At 37.0% G+C, this 24,509-nt stretch overlaps 1 protein-coding gene across 2 annotated transcripts in view; it reads left to right on the forward strand.

Moving 5' to 3' along the window:
* The window catches only part of RELN (reelin), a 577,463-nt gene that overhangs the window by 418,448 nt on the left and 134,506 nt on the right, over positions 1–24,509 (forward strand). For both annotated transcript variants that reach the window (XM_037057079.1, XM_037057081.1), the window contains exons 21-24: positions 5,177–5,369; positions 6,716–6,828; positions 23,133–23,270; positions 24,186–24,372. In XM_037057079.1, the coding sequence (XP_036912974.1) occupies positions 5,177–5,369; positions 6,716–6,828; positions 23,133–23,270; positions 24,186–24,372 (631 nt within the window). The remainder of the gene's footprint in view (positions 1–5,176; positions 5,370–6,715; positions 6,829–23,132; positions 23,271–24,185; positions 24,373–24,509) is intronic.

Genomic DNA, 24,509 nt, shown 5'->3' on the forward strand with positions numbered 1-24,509 from the left:
GATTAAAGTGAGTAAAAATGGTTTTAATAAAACTAATTCAGTGTCTGGAAAGTTCTTATATAGAGAGAATTAGTTCAGTTGAGATACTGCTTCAGATAATACAGTAAAAAAAAACAAGGGGGAAATTAATAGATCAACTTTTCATAGAAGATGATATTTTAAAGATTATATGTTAAACCCATGTGTTTTGCTGAGGTGATCTAGGCGATATTACAGAGAAAATGCCACTTTTGGAAGTTGAAACTTGAATGAGCTTCTAAAAGAAGTGGCATTGGAGGAAAATGTGTGGATGAGATAGAGTGAGTGGCAGTGAAGTGTCTCCCTTACCCCTGGCCACACTAAACTCTTCTGGTCTGAAGCTAGGGCTAGAAACCAATAAGAGAGGAGAGGCCCTGGGGCTCAGAGGTCCATAGGAAGATGAACAGGTGTGGCCCTCAAGACTGAAATCCATAGAACTGGAAGCATAATGCAAAACCAGTTAGAATTACAGAAGGAAGATTACAACATCCACAATTCAGAGCATGACTTTAATATTTTGTTTAAGTTCCTAGTGAATCAAGCAAACCCAAAACAAGTGAGGAACTACACAAAAGTATGGGGGTAATTAACAAGGATGATTTAATATATTAAAAAAATTGTACCCCACAGGTAAAAAAATATATACATACACACATGCACACACATATACATATATATTCCTTTCGCTGTCCATTGGACGTTTGCCAAAAATGTTTATGAACTAGGCTCAGAGGCAATCTCAACAGATACCAATAAAACATAACACCAAAAGCAGAGACAATAAAGGCCACATATTCCACTACTTAGTTTTTTTCTTTTTTCTAATTTTTAAAAGATTTTATTTATATTTAGAGGAGGAGGGAGAGAGGGAGAAAGAGAGGGAAAGAAACATCTCTTTCTTACATCTCTCTCTTGTTGTGAGAGAGAAACATTGATTGGTTGCCTTGTATGTACCCTGACTGGGGACCAAACCTGCAAACCAGGAATGTGCCCTGACTGGGGAATCAAACTGGCAACCTTTCAGTTTGCTGGACAACACCCAGCCAACTAAGCCACAGTGGTCAGGGCCACCAGTTAATATATTTTAATGGTATTAGAGTGCAGGGGCTTCCTGAAAACAAAATATGACAACAAATTGGGAGCAGGGGGATATTTGCAACATATATGACAGACTATACCAATTTATGCCAATATGTGAAAAGCTCTTACAGATAAGTAAGAAAACGATAAACTTCAATTTAAAAAATGGGTTAAGTACATGAAAAGACTACACATACATAAAACACACACACTACAAATAACCAATAAACATGAGTAACATTTTAAATTCTTTAATAATCAAAGAAATGTATAGTAAAATACTATATGCATGGAATAGCTAAAATGGAAATATCAATGTTTAGCATTGACAAGTAGTAAGAATTGGCAGCTCAGTCATTAGTGATGTTCTTGGTAAATGGAAGTTGGTACCAGCTTTTTGGAGGGCAACTTGGCAGTGTGTTCATTTTTAAAATTTGCTTTGAGCAAGCAATTCTGCTTCTAGGAATTATCCTAGGGAAATAACTTCACAAACATACAAGATATACAAAGATGTATATTACAGAAGCATTGTTTATAACAATGCTTATAACAAAGATGGAAACAACCTCCAAAGATTTCCATAACTGGTGATTGGCCTTTTTTTAAAACTGACAGTGCCTTGCAGTATTTTTTTTCCATATGGGAAGATAGCAATAAAATAATTGTAAAGAGAAAAATAGAGCAGGTTGATTATGATTTTCTAATTATTTTTAAGTGAGTGTGTATGTGTGCATATTTGTATATGAGCATAAGAAAGTCTAAAAGTATTTATACCAAAATTTTAGCAGCAGTCATCTCTATGTAGTAGAATGCAGACTTTTTTACTTTAAGAAATGCTTCTATGTTGTCAGTTTCTTTTTTCCAATAAAAGTAAAATTTATATAATCTACTAAAATTATGTCTATATCTGTTTTGAGATATAATATTATGTAATTAACAAATGAGTTAAAATGCCACCTTTAATGCCACAATATCAGCAAGTTTTTCTAACAGCTCAGGAAAATACTTCTTTAATGATCACAAGGACAAAATCCCCCCCAAAATTATATTAGAGATGCTTAGATTTATTCACATGTCCTTCTGCAGATGAACTTTCTGAACAGCATCAAACCAAGAACAGCTTTGTGTTGCCCTCCTCTTTCTCTGGAAATGAGCTCTGCAGAGCTCATGCTCCCACTCACTTTGGTTATGTGTAGCTGCCTTTCATGTAAAAGAGCCTTTTTTCTAGAGATGGCAAAGAGACTCTGGGGAAATGCAGAAAGGGTGAGGATGACCTCAAAACCTGGTCTATGTTCATTACAGTGTAACTATTGTTTTGTAAAACTTGCCTTTTTCCCAATTGAGAAACAGATCTCCCTCATGTGCTCATTTTATTTAACATTCTTTAAGTGCCCTTCATAGGCTTGACATAGTGGAAACAATATCAAAGTAGAAATCAGAAGGCCTAGTTTCCAGGTTTTTAGTCTGTATGACCCTCGGCCAGGAACTCAGCCTCTCAGTTTTCCTTCTTCATAACACAGTGTTAAGGATCTCTGATATCTTCCAAATGGTCTTGACTCAAGGATCAAGTGAGGTAATCCAGCTGTTGGAACATCATAATGTCCTGCATCCACCATCACAAGGTTCTGAGTGCTTTAAGGGATGTGATCTCCGCATGTGAGAGGTTTCCAGCCTGGTCAGGAAAGTGGATCCTCAGCAATACGTGAAAAGAAGCAAGAGAGAGGGAGGTGCAGGAGCTGCACTGTGGGCTAAGTATCCATTGTACCAGGGTCATAACTGAGAGCCTGCTGGCCTTCTTGGAGGTGGAAGTGTGAAGACATAGGAAGGTGGAAATGAAAATGCCCTTGTCCTAGCAGAAGGAGTTATTCTCATTCTCTCATTAAATTTTGAAACTAGATGCAGGAGCTTTTTAACTGTTCCTTTATTTTTTTTATCTTGGAAATCAACATTACTAAAACTAAGCTGCATGATTCCCAAAGCATTCTGTCTCTAGAACTTTTTCTCAGAATATGGATGTGGACTATTCTTTTTTATTTATATGATTATAAAAGATAAGATGGTCAGCTTTATTTTTGCCTTTATAAATATATCGTTACTTAGACAAGCAACAAAGAGGAGCCGTTTTGTTAATTAAAAGATAACAGTCTGTGAGATTCTCTTCCCTAAAACTCCAACTGAGTTGAGCATCAGAGTTGTCAGAAAGAAAAAAAATAGCTCCAATATCACTGGCTTTCAGCCAGTGTTAAATAAATCATAAACAGCCAGGTGAACTTGTACTATGAATGGTCAAGATTTTAAGGCATAGACGTCTATGCTTTTCATGTGTCATTTCACTTCATATTAAGACATCAGGATAGGTATCATACAGTACCATGATGTATGGCAGGTGTAGCAGCTAGAAACGAAGTCAGCTCTAAGTTACAACAAAAACAACCAGAAAAGACTGACCATGGCATAAACCCAAGGAAAAAGGCTCATCTCTCATTTGTAACAAGCAGTTGTAGGATATGTGTTCCAGGGCTGGTAAGCAGATTAACAAGGCTCTCGGGGACCCAGGCTCTCTGCTGTGCCACCTCAGTTGAGAGACTTCATCTGAGTGTTGTACCACTATTGTCACAAGCTGCCTGTGGCCTAATAGGTAGGAAGGAAGACATTAAGGGCAACAGGCAAACAGCATGCCAGCCAAGTCCATCTGTGTCTTTTAAAAGGCTTATATTAAAGCTGAATGAGTGAATCCACATAGCTTCTTTCACTTACGTCCCATTCATGAGAACTCATTGTGGACATAGACCAATCCCTAGGTGGTAAATGAGGAGAAAAGAGACAATGAATGGCAGCTGGATCTGCCTACCCAACAATATATGCCACAAGTACCGGTGGAGACATTCATGCTAAGTAAAAAATTTGTCACTATTTCATTGTTCTCATTTCATCTCTTGTCCTTTTACGTGATTTTTATCTTGTTCCTTTTTTGGTGTCTTGGCACCTTTAAAAGCTCAGGATAGCTCATAGAGCACACACTTTTCCTCAGGTTTGAATACTTCTTCCCTTTGACCAAGTTGTTAATGTGTTACCATGCAAAAGTGAGGTGCAGGCAATCTTTATAAGATACAACATTTCTTTCAGTCTCTTTATAGAATTTAGAGGACACTAAACATCTCAGCAGGGAGGAATTTACAAGGGGCTAATTGAGAAAATAATTATTTTTTAAACAAATCAAATGTAGCCTAGCTGACTGACTCTAATTACTGTTCTGAACAAAGGGTATGAGAAACAGTATTTAACACTTGAAGCTTAAAAAAAAAAGCATTGATTTCTCACAGGGAGAAGCATTTGGGATTTTTTACCTATTTGAAAATATAGATAAGCTTGTGCTTCTACATCTTAAAAGAATTTTTGTTCTATGTTGATTTCTTTTATTTTGTAATATTGCTAAAAATTGCAAATGATGCATAACTACAGTGAAAATTTGTTCCACCACCGAACACAGCCACTGAAAATATTCTGAATTTACTTTATGCATAATTTTGTGGATTTTTTAAACTTAATTTATCATATGCATGTTAATTTGATTAATTACCTTCATAAATATTTGAAATACAGATAATCTGTCAAGTGGCTATACCCTTTACTTAAAGCATTCCATTTTCCCTATAGCTTGACATTGAAATGGTTACCAATTACTATTATCAGCAAACCAGCAATGTTCATCATATTTTATAAAATTGACTTCGAATTTAGGCCTATTTCCTAGGATAGATCCCAAGAAGCAAGATTAATAAGTCAAGGGTTTATATTCATGAACAATATATGAGTGAGTTGGGTACCCATTTTCAAGTACATTTGACAAATCTAGGTATTAACTATTTATATGTATAAATAGTTTTATATATATACAGTGTGTTTAACTGGTTGTTTTAAATTGAATTTATTAGATTAACTGAAATATATTCTAGAATTTACAAGGTTTAAATAAGTAAAATGAAACTATTTTGATATATGATATGCAGTAAAGAGCTTATTTTTTCCCTAATCTATTGCTGCTGTTAACTTTCTGACTTCTACCTCTGTCTTTCAGTTTTACAGGAGATTCTAAACTTGCCTCAAGTATGCGCTATGTGGAAACCCAATCAATGCAGATAGGAGCATCCTATATGATTCAGTTCAGCTTGGTGATGGGCTGTGGCCAGAAATACACTCCACATATGGACAACCAGGTGAAACTGGAGTATTCAACCAACCACGGCCTTACCTGGCACCTTGTCCAAGAGGTGAGTTTATCTTCTATAAAGCTGGTGATAGGTAGCCTCTTCCTACTTGCAAAGGAAGCAAAGAATTGCAATTCTAAAAATGTAGGTGTGGTTGAAAAGGAACAATGTTACTTGAAAGCATTATGCTGAGTGAAATAAGCCAGGTGTTGAAGGACAAATACCATATGATCTCACCTTTAACAGGAAGCTAAACAACAAAACAAACAAGCAAGCAAAATATAACCAAAGACACTGAAATAGAGAACAGGCTGACAGGGACCAGAGGGGAGAGGGGAGGGAATTTCAGGGGAAATAGGGGAAGGATTTAGAGGAACATATATAAAGGATACATGGACAACAACTGAGAAGGGTGCAAATGGGAGGAAGGGGGGAGCACCAGGGGTGGGATGGGATGGGAGTAATAGAAAACTGTACTTGAAAAATGATTAAATAAATTTTTTAAAAATATTTTATTTATTTTTATTTATCTTTAGAGGGGAAGGGAAGGAGAGAGGGAGAGAAATATCAATGTATGGTTGCCTCTCGTGTGTCCCCTGCCTGGAACCGGGAACAGGCCTGCAACCCAGGCCTGTGCCCTGACTGAGAATCGAACTGTGATGGTGTGGTTTGCAGGCCCGTGCTCAATCCACTGAGCTATACCAGCCAGGGCTGATTAAATAAATTTTTTTAAAAGATTAAAAAAAGGGAAAAAAAGTCAGCAGCAAATTATATGGATACCATATTCTGCACTATCAGATACTAAAGGATAATTGAAAATGAAAAAATGGGAATAACTTCAGGACTGGATACTCTACATGTTGTTTTGAATATTGTTTTCTCTAACCCTCTTCTTCTGTAAACATGTCTCTTTCTTCTTTCCCCATAGCATGTCTTCATCTGGTCTAAGTCTCTTTACCTGTATATAGACTTTATAAAGAACATGGTTTCTCTTGCCTTAAAAAAAAAAAACAACAAAAAAGAAATATATAGATTAACTTTCTTAGAATCAAATGTACTTCTGTACTTTACACTGATAACCTGACATTGAAAAATTGCACAAATACCGCAGTGAATAGAATAATTTTACAAAATGCCAGTGTTATAATAGCAGGTAAAAAATGGATCCTAATCCATTTCTGTTTTACTTGTGAGATTTCAAAGACATTTAATTCCATTGTGGCATCTCATTTTAATCATTTCCCAAATATTTTAGCTTCACAAAAGGAAAAATCATGGATTGCATCACATTGCAAATGGTTACTATGACATTAGATTTCCTTCAGGTCTTTTTCACTTATGGGGAGCAAGTAAACATCTTGCCCTGGAGGAAATAGAGGCTGTTTAATTTTTGCCTGATTCTCTTCTAGGAATGCCTTCCAAGCATGCCAAGTTGTCAGGAATTTACATCGCCAAGTATCTACCACGCCAGTGAGTTCACACAGTGGAGAAGAGTCATAGTGCTTCTTCCCCAGAAAACCTGGTGAGAGACAATATTCTTAGACGTGGCTGTCACATTAACTTTTATTCTCTGTTAGCATGACTTGAATATGAAGAAAAGTTAAGCACAATAGCGAGATGCATTCATATTTTTGTCATAGAAAGTCTCAGATCTTTCTTTTATCCTGAGGATATTTAAAAATAGAGCTAATGAAAAATTGATTTTCAAACCGCCATAGCTTTTCTGACCTCCCAGTTTATCCCAACTGTTTTCTTTTTATGGGAGAAGTCTATGAGCCTTTTCCTTTAGGTTTGACATATCCAAGGGGATGATAAAGGGATCTAAAAACTTCTATGTCAAGATAGTTTTGGTTGCAAAGCTGTTTTCTTGTTGTAAAGCCCTACTTTTTATTTCAAAAGCTAAAAATACATTTTTCTCTATTCATATTTCTTTCAGCAACAATAAAAATCATCTCCCAGGAAGTAGAAACTTAAGTAACTAGAAATAAAGTTAAACATTTGATAATATAAAAGAGAAAAGCACATTTTTACCCCAAATGTTTGATGGTTTCCTTTTAGATTTATTACTCTGGGTACCATATGAAGAGGAGATGGCAGGGGAAAAGTGAAGACAGGGAGAACTGTTAGGGTGTTTCAGGCATTTGATGTTTCGGTGCCTTGGGATATGATTGTAGCAGACATGGAAAGAGCTCTCATTCATGAAATATATATTAATTAAATAGGGCTTGCTGATGAACTTGATGGGGTCTATTTTAGAAAGGGAAGAATCAAAGACAATTCCAAAATTGTGGACCTGGGGAAATTATTGAATGGTAGTACCACTGACTGAAATGAGAAAGACTAAAGAAGGAATAGATTTGAAGTAGGAAACTAAGAGTACTGTTTTTGATGGATGAAAAAAAGGTGAAGGGGGTCTCCAGTCAAGATGGTGACATAGGTAAACTTGGCTCACCTCCTTGAACAACCACATCAAAACTGCAACTAAACTATAGAAGCATCAGAAATTGAGTTGAATGAAAGCCCTACAACTATGGAATTAAAAAATAAACCGAATTGAGACTGGTAGGAGAGGCAGAGGTGTGGAGTGGACTGGTCCCACATCCACAGGTGGCAGACGAAAATCAGAGGGCTATCTCAGGAGCAGGACACACCAGTCCCACACCAGGCCTCCCAGCCCAGGGTTCCAGTGCCAGGAAGATAAGTCTCCATAACTTCTGACTTTAAAAACCAGTGAGGATTGAGACTGTGGGAAACAGAAGCTGCTGGAATCCCGTGCAGTTCCTCTCAAGGGGTCCACACACAGACTTACTCAAACTCACTTCCTCTGTGCTCCAGCATTGGGGCAGCAGATGAGAAGATATCAGAGACATACAAGGATAAACTGAATTGTGTGATATCAAGGTGAGAGCTTGGGGGAGAGGGCAGCTTTCTACCAGGCAGAAGTGCTGGCAGAGACCATTGTTCCTTTTCTGAACCCTCCTTGCACAGAGCCACAGACCCAGCAGGCAGGCACCATTTCTGAGACTCTATCAACCCGGCTCACACTGTTTTCCCTCCTCTGGTGATTCTCTGAGGCCCTAGCCCACCCAAAATTCAGGCCCACCACAGCTGTTTCCAATGGCTTCTCCATACAAATGGCTTCTCTTGGCCCATGTTTCAGATTTTCCTAAATTCTCTCAAACAAGCAGCACTGGCTCCAGCAAGCCCTGTACCTCTTTCTAAGTTGCCCCAGGCCTGGAACTAGCAGCAGCTGGCCTTGGTTCACAGCTTGGCCTCTCCTGGTACCTCTAGCCCAGCACAAGTGTCAGCCATCTGCATATCACTTTGTAACTTATGCTGTGTCACCCAGGACAGAACACAGGTGGTGGCTAACCTTGGATATGCCAACAGCAATCAAGGCTCAACTACAAGAGGAAGGTATACACAGCTCACATGATAGATGCACCTTAAGTACCCAGGTTGGCTGACAGGGGAAACAGTGCCACTTGACCCTATGAACTCCTACTATCTTAGGCCATTCTATCAAGCCTACAAAATGTAGCTACTCTACCTAATACATAGAAGCAAGCACAGGGAGGCTGCCAAAATTAAGGGAAGAAGAAACATTGGCCAAAAGAAAGAACAGAATAAATAAAAAATAAATTAAAAAAGGAAGAACAGAACAAAATTCCAGAAAAATAATTAAACAAAATGGAGATAAGCAATCTGTTAGATGCAAATTAAAAGCACTGTTTATAAGGATGCTCAAGGACTTAGTGAGGACCTCAACAGCATAAAAAGATCCAGTCAGAAATGAAGGATATGTCATTGAAATAAAGAACAGTTTACAGGGAAACAGCAGTAGAGTGGATGCAGCTGAAAATAAAATCAATGATTTGAAACATAAGGAAGCAAAAAACAACCAATCAGAACAAGAAGAGAAAAGAATCCAAAAAAACGAGGATAGTGTAAGGAACCTCAGAGACAACTTCAAGCATTTCAACATTGACATAATGAGGGTGCCAAAAAGAGGAGAAAAGAGCAAGAAATGGGGAATTTATTTGAAAAATAATGAAAGAAACTTCCCTAATTTGCTGAAGGAAATAGACATGTAAGTGCAGGAAGCAAAGAGAGTCCCAAACAAGATGAACCCAAAGAGGCCCACACCAGGACATACCATAATTAAAATGACTAAGGTTAAAGACAAAGAAAGAATCTTAAAAGCAGCAAGAGGAAAGCACTTAGTTACCTACAAGGGAACTCTCATAAGATTTTCAGCTGATTTCTCAAAAGTACATTGCAGGCTAGAAGGGGCTGTAAAGAAGTATTCCAAGTCATGAAAAGTGAAGACCTACAATCAAGTGAGGATCCTACCCAGCAGAGCTATCAGTTAAAATCAAAGGACAGATAAGAGCTTCCCAAACAAGAAAAAGCTAAGGCAGTTTGTCACCACCAAACCAGTATATAAGAAATGTTAAAGAATCTTCTTTTTAAATATGTTTTATTGATTATTCTATTACCATTGTCCCATTTTTTCTGCCCTTTATTCCCTTTTCCCTGCACCCCCTTTCACCCATATTCCCCCATCTTAGTTCATGTCCATGGGTCATACAATAAGTTCTTTATCTTCTGCATTTTCTATACTATGCTTAACCTCCCCCTGTCTATTTTCTACCTATCATTTATGCTTCATATTCCCTAATTCTTTTCCCCCATTATTTCCACTCCCCCTCCTCGAAGATAACCATCCATGTGATCTCTATCTAGTGATTCTGTTCCTGTTCTGGTTGTTTGCTTAGTTTGTTTTTGTTTTTCTTTTTGTTTTTTATGTTCAGTTGTTTATAGTTGTGAATTTATTGTCATTTCACCATTCATAGCTTTTGATCTTCTTAGATAAGCCCCTTTAACATTTTGTATAATAAGGGCTTGGTGATGATGAACTCTTCTAACTTGACCTTATCTGGGAAGCACTTTATCTGCCCTTCTACTCTAAATAATAGCTTTGCTGGATAGCATAAACTTGGGTGTAGGTCCTTGCCTTTAACGATTTCAAATACTTCTTTCTAGCCCCTTCTTGCATGTAAAATTTCCTTTGAGAAATCAGCTGATCATCTTATGGATACTCCTTTGTAGGTAACTGTCTTCTTTTCTCTTTCTGCTTTTAAGATTCTCTCATTATCTTTAATCATGGGTAATGTGACTATGATGTGCCTTGGTGTGTGCTTACTTGGATCCAACCTTTTTGGGACTCTCTGAGCTTCCTGGCCTTCCTGGAAGTCTATTTCCTTTGCCAGATTGGGGGAGTCCTTCATTATTTTTTCAAATAACTTTTTCATTTCTTGCTCTTTCTCTTCTCCTTCTGGTACCCCTATGATTCAGATATTGGAACATTTAAAGTTGTCCTGGAGGTTCCTAAGCCTCTCCTCATTTACTTGAATTTTTGTTTCTTCATTCTGTTCCAGTTAAATGTTTATTTCTCCTTCTGGTCCAAATCATTGAATTGCATCCCAGTTTCCTTCCCCTCAGTGTTGGTCTCCTGTGCATTTTCCTGTATTTCATTTTTCATAGCTTTCATTTTTTACCCTATTTTGCAAACATACTCCACCATTTCTGTGAGAATCCTGGTTACCAGTGTTTTGAACTCTGCATCTGATAAGTTGTCTCTCTTCATTGCTTAGTTATGTATTTTTTGTAACTTTGATCTGTTCCTTCATTTGGGCCATTTTTTTCTATCCCAACACACATGTTAAGTAGTAAGGGGCAGAGCCTTAGGTAATTGCCAGGGCACAGCAATCTACATCGATGTGTTGTGGTGCTATATGTGGGGAAGGGATCAGAGAGGAAACAATCCTACTTGCTGAGCTCTTGGGTGGCTTTCTGTCACATCTCCCACTTCCTACAAGCAAATTGGGCCCTTCAGTACTTATTCCTGGGTGTGGGCTTGTATATGTTCTAGGACCCTGTGGGTCTCTTCAGTAAACTCTCCTGTGAGGCTGGGAGTTTCTTTCTCTACCACAATTCTCATAGTTTTTTATACCTAGAGGTTTTGAGGCTCTATTTCCCCATGCTGAAACCCTGGGTTATGTGGTCTGTCTCACTCCCCAGTTGTTCCTCTCAGTTTATCCACATGCAAATCTGCCAGCTACTGCCAGCTACCCTATCCTCCAGCTGCTGCCTTGCTGCATGTCCTCTCCCCCATGGCTGCCCATCTTCACTCCCCCACGGTCTGGGTGAATGTTTCTTCTTTAACTACTTAGTTGTCAGACTTCCATACAGTTAGATTTTCTGGCAGTTTGCTTGTTTTTTTGGTTTTAAATTTGTTGTTGTCCTTCTTGTGGTTGTTCATGGAGGCAGTGTTTCTACCTACGCTTCTATCTTGGCTAAAAGTCTAAAGGGTCTTCTTTAAGAAGAACAAGAACAAGAAGAATGGGATTATCAAAATGTGAACAATAAAATAGCAACAATACATATCTATTAATAATTTAATCTAAAAAACAAACAAACAAAGAAAACAAAAACAGAATCATATAAGCAGAGAAAATTTTGATGGTTTTCAGATGGAAGGCTGGGTTGGGGGTGGGTGGGTAAAAAGGAAAGGTTTTAAGAAGTACAAATTGGTCGTTACAGAATAGCCATGGGGATGTGGAGTACAGCATAGAAAATAGAGTACTAAAAAAACACATATGCATGACCCCTGGACATGGAGAACAGTGTGGGATTGCCTGAGGGAGTGGGGGTGCTGGAAGGAGGGGGCAAAGGGGGACAATTTGGGATAACTATAATAGCATAAACAATAAAATATAATTTTTAAAAAGATGAAGGGGTATATAGTCAATAGCATGATAACTTTGCGCAGTGACATGGTTACTAGATTCATTGTGGTGATCACATCAGATACATAAATATGGAATCACTATGTAGTTAATATATCATTATATGCCAACTATACTTTAATTTTTTAAAAAGGTGATGTGAAGTTTGAGATAATTATCTATCCAAGCAGAACTGTCAAGAAGCCAATTGTACTTATGAATATGGAGCTCAGTAAAGAGGTTTGGGCTGAAGAGTTAAACGCTCTGAATACTTTGAAAGTCCTGAGACAGGTTGAGCTTGCCTAGGAAAGAGCTTCAGGCTAGAAATTAGAAGGCCTGAATCCTTAGTATGTCTCTGTCAATGATCAATTAACCACATGATTTTAATCGTTCACAACCTTTTCAAGCCTGATTCCTTATCAGTATAATAAAGGTGTTTCATTGGTTGATCTTAAGGGTCCCTACAGTTCAGGAACTTTAAGATTTTGTGATCTGTGTAATAGAAAAAGCATGAAAGAGACAAGAATAATATTTTCTATGGTATCTGCCTTCCAAGTTCTTCTTAGAATATATCAAAGTTAGGCTCTACACTAAAAATGACTAATTAGTAACCTAGAATTATTATACTTCCTCTAGTTGAAGATTGAATTATTGCATTGTACAAGAATGCCTGCATGATGATTTTTAAGGATTCATTATTATGTCAGTTGTCTGCTTGAAATTTGATTTCCACAGATTTTTTTATATCCGACTGTGAGCCATTCTCTGGATACTCTGTTCATGCTTTGTATAACAAATAGCCACTTTCTCTAACATCCTCCTTTTTTATGCCTCCTGCTGGGAATATAATCAAGACATATTTAATTTCCATGATATTACAAGTACATCTATCAAGATACAAAACAACACATCAAATAGTTGAAATACTGGTCAAACTTGATACAAAGCTACTAAGATTTATTTTTTTCATCATTTCAATTAAGTATATTACCCTCATTATTTAAAATATGCTGATTTTTTTTGTAATTGACATGTGGGGTACTATTTCACAATTATGATAGTAAGATAATATGGATAGTATATTTTAGAGGTATCTTTTCATCCCCAGAAACAATACAAATTATTATTTTTAATTAAATTTATTGGAGTGATACTGATTAATAAAGTTATATAGGGTTCAAGTGAATGATTCTATAATATATCTTCTGTGTATTACACTGTGTGTTCACCACCCAAAATCAGCTCTCCTTTCCTTACCATATACTTGACCCCCTTTATCTTTTTCTTCTTCTCCCCAGCCCCCTAACCCTCTGGTAACCATACTATTGTCTGTGTCTATGACTTTTTGTTTGTTTGTTTGCCTTGTTTGTCCACCTGTTACTTTCAGTTTTTTATCCCACATATGAGTGAAATCTTATGATTCTTGTCTTTTTCTGACTGACTTATTTCACTTAACATGATATTCTCAAGATCTATCCTTGTTCTCACAAATGGCAGTATTTCATCTTTTCTTGTGGCTAAGTAGTATTATTACATTGTGTACATGTACCATATCTGTTTTATCTAATCCTCTATCACAGGACACAGGTTGTTTCTGTGTCTTGGCCACCATGAATAACACTGCAATGAACATAGAAGTACATATATCTCTAGCAATAAATGTTTGCAAATTTTTCAGATCGATACTGAAAATAACAGTTGCTGGGTCATGTGGTAACTCTATTCTTAATTGATTTTTTTACTCCTTTTTTAAATTTCATATTAAATTTATGGGAGTGACATTGGTTAATAAATTATATATGTTACAAGTGTACAATTTTACAATACATTATCTGTATATTGTATTATGTGTCCACCACCCAAATCAAGTCTCCTTCCATCACCGTTTTTCATGTTTTTACCCTCTTCTACCTTCCCCCACTGCCTTCTCCCTCTGAAACATGTGCATGTGTGTGTAACCTCTGTACTGTTTTCCATAGTGTCTCTACCAGTTTACATTCCCACCAGGAGTGAATGAGGGTTCCTTTTTCTCCACAACCTCTCCAACACTTACTTCTCTTGTTTATAATACACATTTTAACAGGTGGTATCTCACTGTAGTTTGATTTTCATTTCTCTAATAGCTAGTGAGGTTGAGCATCTTTCATATATCTCTTGGCCATTGGTATGTCTTCTTGGGAGAAGTGTCTATTCACGTCCTCTGCCCATTTTCTAAATGGAGTATTTGGTTTTTTGGTGTTGAGTTGTATGAGTTCTTTATAAATTTTGAATATTCACCCTTTGTCAGAGGTGTTGTTTTCAAATATCATCTCCCATTTGGTTGTTTGCCTTTTTGTTTTGTGGCAGTTTCTTCTACTGTGCAGAAGCTTTTTAGTTTTTTATACTCCCATTTATTTAATTTCACTTTTACTTCCCTTGCCTTTGAAGTCAAATTCATAAAATCCTCTTTATACCCAAGATCCCTGAGTTTAGGGCCTATGTTTTCTTGTAATTTATTGATTTGGATTTTATATTGAGGTCTTTGATCCATTTTGAATTAATTTTTGTACATGGGAACAAACTGTAGTCTAGTTTTATTCTTTTGTATGTGGCTTTCCAATTTTCCAAGCACCACTTATTGAAGAGGTTTTCTTTTCTCTATTGTGGGTTTTTGGCTTCTTTGTCAAAAATTATTTGCCCATAAATATGTGGGTTTATTTCTGAGTTCTCAGTTCTGTTCCATTAGTCTGCATGTGTATTTTTCTGCCAAAAAACATACTGTTTGGATTATTGTTGCTTTGTAGGATAATAATTTGAAATGAGAGGGTGTGATAGTTTTCACAAGATTACTTTGGCTATTCGGAGTCTTTTTTGATTCCATGCAAATCTGATGACTTTTTTCTTCTATTTCTTTTAAGAATGTCATTGGGATTTTCATGGGGATTGTTAGATCTGTGTATTGCCTTGGGTCATATGGCCATATTGACTGTTGATTCTTCAAATCCATGTACCCAGAATATCTTTTTTTCTTTTGTGTATTCTTCAATTTCTCTTAATAATATCTTGTGGTTTTCAGCATATATGTTCTTCACATGTTTGTTAACTTTATTGCTAAGTATTTTATTTTGTGTGTGTGTCAATTTTAAAAGGAGATTTTTAAATATCTTTTCTGAAATTTCATTATTAGAATATAGGAATTAAATTAATTTGGGTACATTGGTTTTGTATCCTGCAACTTTACTGTACTTGTTTATTGCTTCTAATAGTTTTTGGTAGAGTCTTAAAGGTTTTCTATATAAAGAATGATACAATCTCCAAAAAGTGACTATTTTACTATTTCCTTTCCAATTTGGATGGCTTTTATTGCTTTCTGTTGCCTGATTGCTCTAAGCAGGACTTTCGTGTTATGTTGAGTAAGAGTGGTGAGGATGGGCATCCATATCTTGTTTCTGACCTTAGAGGGAAAGCTTTCAGGTTTTCATTATTGAGTATATTAGCTGAAGGTTTGTCTCATATGGCCTTTATTATGTTGAAATATTTTATTTCTATACCATTTTATTGAGTGTTTTAATGACAAATTAATGTTGTATCTTGTCAAATCTTTTTTCTGTATATATTGATGTGATTGTGCGATTTTTTTCTTTCATTTTATTAGTGCGCTGTTTCACATTGAGCAATTTGCATGTGTTCAACCCTCTTTGTGCCCCCTGATGAGCCCTGCTTGACCCTGATGTATGATTTTTTAATGTATCATTGTATTTGATTTGCTAGTATTTTGTTTAGGATTTTTGCATCTGTATTCATCAGACATATTGGTATGTATTTTTCTTTTTTCATGTTATCCTTGCCAGGTTTTGGTACCATGGTAATGATGGCCTCATATAATGCGTTAGAAAGTATTGCCTCTTCTTCAATTTTGTGGAAGGTTTTTTTTTTTTCTTATCCTCACCCAAGGACTTTTTAAAAAAATTTCTTTTAGAGGGAGGAGAAGTGGAGGCAGGGGGGGGGAGAGAGAGAGAGAACATTGGTGTGAGAGAGAAACATCAATTGGTTGCCTTCTCTTACACACCCCAACCAGGGACCAAATCTACAACCTGGGCCTGTTCCCTGATCGAGAATCAAAACTGCGACCTTTCAGTCTATGGGATGACACTCCAACCAAATGAGCCACAATAGCCAGGACCAACTTTTGCCAGAAGGGTAGGAATTAAATCTCTGAATGTTTGGTAGAATTCACTAGGGAAGCCCTCTGGTCCTGGACTTTTACTTTTCGGGAAGGTTTTTGATAATCATTTTAGTTTTTACACTGTTGGTCAGTCTGTTTACATTTTCCAGTCTAGGAAGGTTGTATATTTCTAAGAACTTGTCCATTTCTCCTGTGTTATTAAATTTGGTGGCATATAATCTTTCATAGTATTCTTGTATGATCCTTTGCATCTCTGAAGTGTCTGTCGCAACTTCTCTTTTATTTCTTCTCTTTTTTATATGATTTTGTTTATATATGTCTTTTATCTTTTTTCCTTAGTGCAGCCAGGGGCTTAGCTCTTGTTGCATTATTTTTTGTATAGTCTTTCTGTTCTTTATTTCACTTAATTCTTCTCTAATTTTTGAAAAATTTTCTTCCTTCTGACTTTGGGCTGCATTTGTTCTTTTTCTAATATCTTAAGATGTAATGTTAGGTTCTTTATTGGGGATTTTTATTGTTTCTTGTAATGATGTAAACTTCCCTCTTATTGCTGCTTTTGCTGTATCCCAGGAGTTTTGATATGTCAGATTGCCATTCTCATTTCTCCCCATGTCTCTTTTGACCTCTCTTTTTGTTTCTTCTTTGATCCACTTGTTTTTTAGTAGCATGTTGTTTAATTTCTGCATATTTTTGGGTTTTCCTAGAAAAGTCTATATTTCTCCTTCATATCTAAGGGAAATCTTTGCTGGATATATTCTTCTTGGATGGTGATTTCTCTCTTTTAATAGTTTGAATATTTGATTCCACTCTCTATTAGCTTGTACAGTGACTGTTGAAAAATCCAGTGATAATCTAAAGGCATTTCTTTATAAATTACCATCTTCCTTTCACCAGCTGCCTTAAGAATTCTTTCTTTGTCATTAATTTTGAAAGTTTTAATATAATGTGCATCGAAGAAGGCCTTTGGGGATTGAGATAATTAGATGTTCTGTTTGCTTCTTGGAATCAAGGATCTATCTCTTGTTATAGATTTGAGAAGTTCTCATCAACTATTCATTTGAATAGGCTGTTTCCTTCACCTTCTCTTCTCCTTCAGGTACACCCATTATTCTTACATTGCTCTCTCATTTAGAGTCAGGAAGTTCTCTAGATAGTAGAGTTATTTCATTTTTTTTTACTCTCAAATCTCTCTTTCATTTACATTATTTTTAGATTTCTATCTTCAATATCACCAATTCTTCCCTCCATCTGGTCAGCTCTATTTCCTAAGCTCCCTAGTTTATTCTTCATCTCTTTAAATGAGTTGTTCATCTCCAGAAATTCTTTTTGTTTTTTTTAAGTTTCAACCTCTTTTATAAATTACTCCTTTTGTCCATATATTTTATTTCTGAGTTCATTAAACTGTCCCTCTGTGTTCATTGAGTTTTTTCAGAACTGTAATATTGAATTCTCTGTCATTTAAATTGCAGATTTCTGTGTCTTTAAGTTTATTTTCTGGAGATTTTTTTTTCTGATCTGCCTCATTACCTTGGTTATTCATGGTATTTGATGAATTCTTTGGGCATCTATGAGAATGAAACACGCCCCCCTCGCCCCGCCCCCACCCCGCCCCCTCTTTTTAAAAGTGTGGTACTTCCCTAGTGTGCTGATAAGAAGTCTTTCTTTTGTTAACCGGAAGGTGGCACTAAAGCGCAAGTTTTTTAGTTTCACTTGCACTGTTCAGGCTTTTGGAACCTTTGCCAGTGGTGGAAAACTCATACTGTTACTTTGGGAAGGTGGGTAACCAGATCGCTTCAGTCTCAGGGCACCAACCCCAAGGGGGAATATAGTAGATGATGCGGTTCCGATCTCAGTGCTGTCCCCTCCAACCAGACCCTGCTGGCAGTGCAGCCCTTTTGGGATGGGGTAAGTTGGGTTGTATAAGGCCAACAGGTGCATTTGTGGCTTTGTTCTGCTCCCAGTAATGATGACTGCCAGACCTCAGCTGCCTCATCTGTATCTCCACCCCTGTCGCTGGTGTTAGCTACAGCGTGTGCCTGCTGCTCAGAGAAAAATGCTTCTGCCTCTCCATTTCTCAGTGCTGCAGATGATGTGCCCTGTAGCCCAACGCTCACCACAACAGCTTCCTTTGGGGCCCTGCTGCTCACTCTGGGAGGGTGAGGAGAGGCAGCCACATTCTAGGCTTTTATTTTTCTGCCTGGTAGTGGAGGCCACCAGACAACCCCAAGGCACCTCCTCGTTCTCACGGGGCTCAGGCGCAGCGTGTACCCATCACTGGAGCTGGAACAGTCACTGTATCTCTCTGTTCTTGGAGCTGCAGAGAGTGCAGACTACACCTTATTCCTCCCCTCTCTCAGGCCCACTGCGAGCTCCCAGCTGCCTTCAAGGCCCTGGTGTCTGCTCTTCTCCCTTCCCTCCTCCCCTATCGCTATAATTCATCCACTTTGAGATGTTTACAGGCACGAGTTTCCAGCAGGGAATCTGTTATTGAATTGTAGCAGTTCAACTTGTTGCAACTTCAAAGGACGAGACCAGAGGAACCTCCATTCTTCTGATGTCTTTTCATAAACCATTATTCTTCATTTATGTAGCTTAAGCTATATCCAAAAATATTGTTATTTCTCAAAAAATCTTTGCAGATTATTTTGCACTTGGATTGTATATTACATTATTATTTCTTACTGAGTTGAAAGGTTTGGTGTAGTCAGAAAAGATCAATTCTCATCAGTGTTTATTGGACACTTGTAAAGGAAATATATTAATTGACTCTTAAGCTTTTTTGTTCCAACACATAGTTGGGGTGCTCATTAAATGTTGGAAAATTAAATAGAATTATGATTCATTATGTCTCAATGAACTAAAGAGTTGTTTCATTATGAGGTATCTCTTTTTGCAAACAGAAAATGAATCGACTAGATTATTCCTTCAACCATTTGCCTTAAAGTACATGTAGGTGAATAACTGAATCCTGTTTTCTAAATATATTTCCAATCCCTGTGTGAAGAATGTCAAAATATTTTTGAAAACAAAAAACCTTATAGGATATTTATTTTAACATTTCTACTGACTAGTACTTAAACTAAACATTATCACCTTATTTCAAAAAAAATAGTTTTCAACTGATTATTATCATTGTTTTGGACCTATGTTTAAAAGCTCTGCTATAAGGATAAAGCACATTTATTCTCCTTGGCTTTCTTGATAATTTTATTCATTATGTTCATTTCAAACTTCTGCAAATAGCATGTTTTCTCACAGGTTGGGGAAAGAGAGTATGATTTAGTTTGAAGCCCTGTTCTCTTTGGCAACTCTGTTCTACTGTGTTGCAAGCATATGCAACTATAAATTGAATGCATACAAGCAAATGTGGTCTCTGCATTATCCCAGATCCATTAACTTCAGAAAATATTCTAGATAGGGCAACTTAGAGTGGAAATGTCTAATATGTGTACACCTGCTCAAAGAAGTTTTATTGTATATGACTGAGCATTTGTTACCCAATGAAAATTAATTTTGTTTTCATGAGAGACATTTACATAAGAACAGGGTCTAATGAGACAGAAACAGCTGTCAGTTGCTGACTCTATAAACAGATCAACACTTAATGACTGAGTGAGTTTCAGAATAATTGGGTAAATGTAATCACAGTAACTCTGAAGGTGGAAAATACAATATCTTGTCAGTCTCACTCACTTTGATTCTTTAGGCTACCTAACTATCAAGAGATGACTCTGTGTTACTGTATTTTAGTCTAGAAGTTTATACCGGGCAGGCGGGAGATCAAATAAAGACTGTCGAGATTTGTTGCTTTTGGGAATTCAGAGAGTCTGGATTTTAAATGCAAGTCAACTTCATCTCATGATTCAGGACTCCCACTTTCAGACTCAATCCAAAGTGCAGTAAGCTGGTGACCATCCCCTCAAAGTGCCTTTTTCTCTATAATGCTCTATTTCCATAAGTATAGGCATTTGCATCTGCATCTTTAAAATAATCTTATAAAAACTTCAATTCTGTGCTGGTTGTGAAAATGTCTACACTGTCAGTGACTTTTATTGATCATTCCATGGAAGCTGACTTCATAAAAAGACTTCTGGTTTGAAGTTTAAGATCCTCCAAGGAAGAAGGATCTAAATATACCTAAAGGTATCTAAATATACCTTTATTACAAGGTATATATGGAAAAGATGTGAAAGAAGTTCTATGAGTTATTTCCACACATAGTACTTCATTTTTAGACAGTGGCTTTCCAGTTTATTTATTTATACAGTGACTAAGTATATTTCTGAAGGAGTGGAACTGAACTGCTTAGCACAAAAAGTGTGCATGAGAAGTGTCCTTAGATGGTTGTGAAGTCCAGTCAACCTGACTCCAGTAAAAAAATTTACCTACAACAGTTAAAACATTATCCATTTTTTAACTGTGTAAGATTTTTCTCTTAATAATATGAGCAAGAGAGAGAGGATTGGCAAATTAAATATTTGTACTGAGGGAAACNGGAACTGAACTGCTTAGCACAAAAAGTGTGCATGAGAAGTGTCCTTAGATGGTTGTGAAGTCCAGTCAACCTGACTCCAGTAAAAAAATTTACCTACAACAGTTAAAACATTATCCATTTTTTAACTGTGTAAGATTTTTCTCTTAATAATATGAGCAAGAGAGAAAGAGAGGATTGGCAAATTAAATATTTGTACTGAGGGAAACATTTATCAGTGATGCACCTACAAACAAGGGACATCACACCACGTATCCTCACGTGTGACCTGGAGATCGCTCACATGACTAATTTTTTCTCACTAAATATGAAGTCAGTATTCTCCCTCTTTTCGCTTTCTTTTCTGTAAATTAACATCAGCACATTCAACTGTAGATTGTAATTTTAAATGCAATAATCCACTTAAAGCTTTTTATTTTGAGGAAATATTATCTTTTTCAAGAGTTTATAAGACACATGTATGGATCAGTTTACTCAGAAAAAGAATTTAGAATGTGTCTATGTGTGACTGTTTAGAAGCATAACTAAACTGAGGCTAACAGGTTTCTAAAACCACCCAACCCCATTTTAATGTTGAAATATCAAAACTTCAAAATAATGCGTGCTATGGGTTTTATGTAGGCATGTGACCATAGAGGAAATAAACTGTCACCTTGGTCACCAAAGCAATCATTAAATTTGTGAGCTGGAAGGGGTCTTAGAAATCAGTTTGCCCAATCCCTTTATTTGAGAGGTGAGGAACGAGAAGCCCCTCAAGGCTTACATTTCTCACTAAAGGTCTCATACATGATAAATTGCAGAGCCAATGTCTGGGTCACGTCCCCTAACTCCTAGAACATTCTTCACTTCATTACCTAGCAGAAGTCAGAAATAGACTGCCCTTTCTTGGCCTGTCACTCTACTCACTGACTCATTTTTTAACAGAATTTTTTGTACACCAATTTTTTTTCTGTTCCTGTACAAACTATTCAGACAAAAGATATCTCTATCCCCAAAAGAGCTCACAGCCCAGTCAGTCACATGTGGCCCTAGACTTGACTCAGATTATAATGAGTGTTAAAAGAACACAGTCGTCTCTCCTTTTTGTGATACTGGTGCACGGGTATGGATTTACTTCTCCTCCGTAGGGCTCTATGCTCTAAGACAATGGATCTATTTTTATAGCAGGCTTTTCTAAAAACCGTTTCTTGATGGGACTGTGAAAATTGTGATGGCTCTTAGATTACAAGTATAAACTGTTTCCATAGAGGAATTGGATTTGAGGATAAGCTCTAAAATGCAGCAAACCTGTGTCTACTAGGTGAGCTTGGTGAATACAGAATCACCCTACTAGGAAAGAAAATGCAACCTATTAGCCACAGCTAATTGGTAAACAGTAAGGACTTAGACTGTATTTTAGCAGTCTGGTGTGTACTTAGGGAGTATTTAATATGTGGGTAATTGATGCAGTAGACTTTAATGGGTCATTCACATTTGTCAAGATCAAGTGTATTCATAGATGGTATGCTTCGGGAAGGTTTAATCAATGAAACCGAGCACTCACATTAATGCTGCAATTTTGGGGGTTTTCTTTGTTTTTCACTTTGACAAAAAAGAAGTAATCATGGATCCCTGAAAATGTCCATAGCTGGAAAATATGATATAATTTTAAAAGAATTTTTGTGTGATCATCAATGAAGGAAAACCTGGATAGTGCTCTCAAAATATTATTTTTCTTAGATTTTATATCTGGGCTAAATGAATTAAGGTCCCTAGTGTTTCTCTATGTGTAATGGATGTTCAGCTTACCTTTACTTAACATCAGCTTGTCCGTGAAACCTAAGCACATTAATGTGTCAGAAATAATAAGCAGAATTTAGCACCCAAATGTTCATACTTGCAATATTGTAGCATGTTCTCTCACCCCCAAACATAACTTTAGTTTTGTATTGAGAGGTAACTGGAGTCTTCCAATAACTACTGATGTGTTTATTATAAGAAATTGTGCTACTCTAAGTTAAATACTTCATATTGTCATTTATGAAAGAGAGGCTTTTAGTATATATCTGTATTTTGCTTAAATATTCTTTCTTATTTAGTTTGTTTTCCTAGCATCAAATCTCTGCAACTACAATAAAAATACAAAATTTTGTTTTTCTTTAAAATGTCTCAAATTAAACTAAAATGGAAATATATACAAAATAAGAAGATTTTTAACTTTCCTTAATGATAGAATTGTTGAATTGGATAGTAATTGAGTGGAAATTAAACTGCTGCAGAAAAGTGATTGGCAGCTAAATACAAGTTTCAGAAAGTTGGTTATCTGAACTCAGACATTCCTTGCCTATATTACCATGTGTCAGTTAAAATACTGTTTTTATTCCTGTACCCATTTCTAGGTCCAGTGCCACCCGCTTCCGATGGAGTCAGAGCTATTACACAGCCCAAGACGAGTGGGCTTTAGACGGCATCTACATTGGCCAGCAGTGCCCAAACATGTGCAATGGGCATGGCTCTTGTGACCATGGGACATGCAGGTACCTGCATCAGAAGTGAGACAGATCCTCTGCTTTTCACAAAACACAAGGATTTGTGTTCACAGGGCTACCCACAGCCGTGTCATCAGAGTTATGTGGATAGACTGGTAGATAGTGAAGTAGCCAAAAGAAAATGACCTCCCTTCTGTTCTTATTATGGATGTAAAAGACATTGTTACATTTAAATTAGTATAAAGCCATATATTCTAAACTTCAAAATCTAACTTCAAACAGGCCTCTTGGGTTTAAATTTCAGAGTTTATTAATTAACTCCAAAGTTCTCTTTGGTGTTAAAAGAGCCTTTCGATTGTTTCCCTTCTTTTCCCCTGACAGTCTTAGAGCACTAGTCAGACAGCTGCTACAGGCTGTCCTACCTACTCCACTTCACCAGAAGCTCAAGGTTGCGTACAAGGGGAGATGGTGGTCATAGCTAATGAGGGTGGAATAGGAACACACTTGAATACTTAAAGATTCTAACAGAGACATATATAATTTAATCAGAAGGAGGAACTGTAAATCATGGAGAGAGTTACATGTTGGTTGAGCAAACATTTATATGTGGCTTTTTAAGGCTACAGGAAAATCCATCCTCCCTGCCCAACACACACACATACACACACACACACACACACACACACACACATACCCAGACCCATATCCTTCTTCATTACTACTTGATGCCGAAGTTCTACTGTTACCGCACTATTTGTCTTAAGAAGGAATTCTATTGATTTTTTTGCAATGTGAATGATTGAAGGTTGTTACTATCACATATACAGACTTCCACTGTACAGAAAAATCTAGTGTGAATGCTGAGACCAAAGCAAAAGTGAGACATAGGAAATGTTCCATGTCACATGGCCATGACACTCACAGACGAAACTATGACTTGTTTGTGTGGCCCTCTCTCTCTAGGTGTGACCAGGGGTATCAAGGCACTGAATGCCACCCAGAAGCTGCTCTTCCCTCTACAATTATGTCAGATTTTGAGAATCAGAATGGTTGGGAGTCTGACTGGCAAGAAGTTATTGGGGGAGAAGTTGTAACACCAGAACAAGGGTGTGGCGTCGTGTCTTCTGGATCATCCCTGTATTTCAGCAAGGTACGACTTAGGCCTGAGAAGCAGTTATGGCTGAGTCATGACCAAAACATGGAAATAATGATCAGGGCAATGGCTGTTTCAGTATGTGGCTGATTTGTGGAGTAGTCTGAATTCAGAAGGTACAAATCTGAGAAGGT

Source organism: Sturnira hondurensis, unplaced genomic scaffold (assembly GCF_014824575.4).
Source record: "Sturnira hondurensis isolate 20B ecotype Veracruz unplaced genomic scaffold, ASM1482457v3 Scaffold0009314, whole genome shotgun sequence".
Classification (NCBI taxonomy): Eukaryota; Metazoa; Chordata; class Mammalia; order Chiroptera; family Phyllostomidae; genus Sturnira; species Sturnira hondurensis.